At 55.9% G+C, this 3742-nt stretch overlaps 1 protein-coding gene across 1 annotated transcript; it reads left to right on the forward strand.

Annotated features, from left to right (window-relative positions):
- The first annotated feature begins 368 nt into the window (after positions 1-368).
- Positions 369-857, forward strand: LOC138579668 (uncharacterized). The gene has a single exon (XM_069649907.1). It carries the CDS (start codon positions 369-371, stop codon positions 855-857), a length of 489 nt encoding a protein of 162 aa, XP_069506008.1.
- The last annotated feature ends 2885 nt before the right edge of the window (positions 858-3742 follow it).

The raw sequence follows: 3742 nt of genomic DNA on the forward strand, positions 1-3742 counted from the left end.
GGCCACAGCAGTGCCACCGGTCACACAGTAGCAACCCCAGAGCAGATGAAACCTGGCCACAGCAGTGCCACCTGTCACACAGCATCAACCCCAGAGCAGATGACACCAGGCCACAGCAGTGCCACTGGTCACACAGCAGCAACCCCAGAGTAGATGACACCAGGCAACAGCAGTGCCACCGGTCACACAGCAGCAACCCCAGAGCAGATGACACCAGGCCACAGCAGTGCCACTGGTCACACAGCAGCAACCCCAGAGCAGATGACACCAGGCCACAGCAGTGCCACCGGTCACACAGCAGCAACCCTAGAGCAGATGACACCTGGCCACAGCAGTGCCACCAGTTACAGAGCAGCAACCCAGAGCAGATGACACCAGGCCACAGCAGTGCCACTGGAGACACAGCACCAACCCCAGAGCAGATGACACCTGGCCACAGCAGTACCACCGGTCACACATCAGCAACCCCAGAGCAGATGACACCAGGCCACAGCAGTGCCACCAGTCACACAGCACCAACCCCAAAACAGATGACATCTGGCCACAGCAGTGCCACTGGTCACACAGCAGTAACCCCAGAGCAGATGACATCTGGCCACAGCAGTGACACCGGTCACACATCAGCAACCCCAAAACAGATGTTACCAGGCCACAGCAGTGCCACTGGTCACACAGCAGCAACCCCAAAACAGATGACATCTGGCCCCAGCAGTGCCACCGGTCACACATCAGCAACCCCAAAGCAGATGATACCAGGCCACAGCAGTGCCACTGGTCACACAGCAGCAACCCCAGAGCAGATGACACCTGGCCACAGCAGTGCCACCAGTCACACAGCAGCAACCCAGAGCAGATGACACCAGGCCACAGCAGGGCCATCTGTCACAAAGCACCAACCCCAGAGCAGATGACACCTGGCCACAGCAGTGCCACCAGTTACACAGCACCAACCCCAGAGCAGATGACACCAGGCCACAGCAGTGCCACTGTCCACACAGCACCAACCCCAGCGCAGATGACACCTGGCCACAGCAGTGCCACCGGTCACACAGCAGCAACCCCAAAGCAGATGACACCTGGCCACAGCAGTGCCACCGGTCACACAGCACCAACCCCAAAGCAGATGACACCTGGCAACAGCAGTGCCACTGGTCACAAAGCAGCAACCCCAGAGCAGATGACACCTGGCCACTGCAGTGCCACCGGTAACACAGCAGTAACCCAAAAGCAGATGACATCTGGCCACAGCAGTGCCACCGGTCACACAGCAGCAATCCCGGAGCAGATAACACCAGGCCACAGCAGTGCCACTGGTCACACAGCAGCAAACCCAAAGCAGATGACACCTGGCCACAGCAGTGCCACCGGTCACACAGCAGCAACCCCAGAGCAGATGACACCTGGCCAGAGCAGTGCCACCGATCACACAGCACCAACCCCAGAACAGATGACACCAGGCCACAGCAGTGCCACCGGTCACACAGCACCAACCCCAGAGCAGATGACACCAGGCCACAGCAGTGCCACCGGTCACACAGCAGCAAACCCAAAGCAGATGACACCTGGCCACAGCAGTGCCACCGGCCACACAGCAGCAACCCCAGAGCAGATGACACCTGGCCAGAGCAGTGCCACCGGTCACACAGCACCAACCCCAGAGCAGATGACACCAGGCCACAGCAGTGCCACCGGTCACACAGCAGCAACCCCAGAGCAGATGACACCAGGCCACAGCAGTGCCACTGGTCACACAACACCAACCCCATAGCACATGACACCAGGCCACAGCAGTGCCACCGGTCATACAGCAGCAACCCCAGAGCAGATGACACCAGGCCACAGCGGTGCCACCGGTCACAGCACCAACTCCAGAGCAGATGACACCAGGCCACAGCAGTGCCACTGGTCACACAGCACCAACCCCAAAACAGATGACATCTGGCCACAGCAGTGCCACTGGTCACACAGCACCAACCCCTGAGCAGATGACACCAGGCCACAGCAGTGCCACCGGTCATACAGCAGCAACCCCAGAGCAGATGACACCAGGCCACAGCGGTGCCACCGGTCACAGCACCAACTCCAGAGCAGATGACACCTGGCCACAGCAGTGCCACCGGTCACACAGCACCAACCCCAGAGCAGATGACACCTGGCCACAGCAGTGCCACCGGTCACACAGCAGCAACCCCAGAGCAGATGACACCAGGCCACAGCAGTGCCACTGGTCACGCAGCACCAACCCCTGAGCAGATGACACCTAGCCACAGCAGTGCCACCGGTCACACAGCACCAACCCCAGAGCAGATGATACCAGGCCACAGCAGTGCCATCGGTCACACAGCAGCAACCCCAGAGCAGATGACACCAGGCCACAGTGGTGCCACCGGTCACAGCACCAACTCCAGAGCAGGTGACACCTGGCCACAGCAGTGCCACCGGCATCATGAACTGAACGTACGTACGTGGGTGGTGTGATGTCATGCTATTGGAAGGCTTGCAAACAAGTGTGAAAATGCATGCAAGTGCAAATTCCGGAGAATGTGTATGGCGGAGAGGAAGGGAGGCAGCGGCTACATCAGCCACTTTCCACCCCTCCGATCCACCATACAAATCCATGAAAATGTTACGGGATTTGAATTAAAGGTGTAAATGCCTTATGCAAAGCTTTTCCACCTTTCGTCCCCATTGCGCCACGGGGAAAAATGAGCCCCTGACGTCTCTTAGTGGGTGTCAGTACGCTCTACACGTAGTGCTAACATAACATCGCACCGATGATAGACCACAATCTCCTCTTGCTCTCTTGTTCCCTTCCAGCCTTCTCTCAGCAACCAGACTTTTTCATTAGTTGAGGAAAAAGTGTTGGGTGGGGCCAGGGGGCTTCCTGCTGTCATGCTGGTGTAACAGTGCTTGGGACATGATGCATGTTTCAAACAAATCATGGCTACAGCATGCAATGAAACATATGTCTGGCAGGTAAGCCATGAGATTATGACTGCAGAGTGCAGGCACACACATCAGTGATTTGGTGTGGGGTCTGACACACCTTGCTCCCCCCACACCCATGGGGCTTCTTTGCAACATCCTCAGATTACAGCATGCATATAAGCACAACCTCCTGTACTGGATGCAGTAAGACGCATTTTTGCTTGCGTTTCATTAATTTAAGTAATCTTTTATTACACGCTTAACACCGGAGACCAGTCTCTAAGAGAAGGAACCGGATTCGAACCTGTGTTGCTCTGTGTTGCCCCTGGGTTATTCTCCCAGCCTTCTTACATGCACTGTTAAACCTTCAAAGTGTTGACGAGGACAATAGCACAGAGGGGACTGCAGTGGGAATTGGCATTTAAGGGTGGGAATTGGCATTTAAGGGTGGGAACAAGCAGAACCTGTAGAGGAGCAGCCGAATGCCTCTACAGGAAGTCCCGCCCCTATTGTGCCCATATGTTGGAAACCGGAAATCGCAACATGTGTGACGCCAGTAATGATACCCATTACACAAATAATCTTTGAGACAAGGTATCCGTTGAGAAGACCCTGTGTGAAGTACCCGCGAAAGACTGGTGGTCTCCTGAGGGAAGCGCCTGAAGAAGTGTGACGATGTGAAAAGGTGAAACTGGTGACGTCATGAAAGATGAGAGTGGCGCACTGAGGAGGATGACCAGAGAAGAGAATGCATAGGACATATAGAATCTGATGGCGAAGGTAAGAATTAGGAATGTGTGGAATAGGGAATGCA

Source organism: Ambystoma mexicanum, chromosome 3p (genome assembly GCF_040938575.1).
Source record: "Ambystoma mexicanum isolate Mex_15411 chromosome 3p, UKY_AmexF1_1, whole genome shotgun sequence".
Lineage (NCBI taxonomy): Eukaryota > Metazoa > Chordata > Amphibia > Caudata > Ambystomatidae > Ambystoma > Ambystoma mexicanum.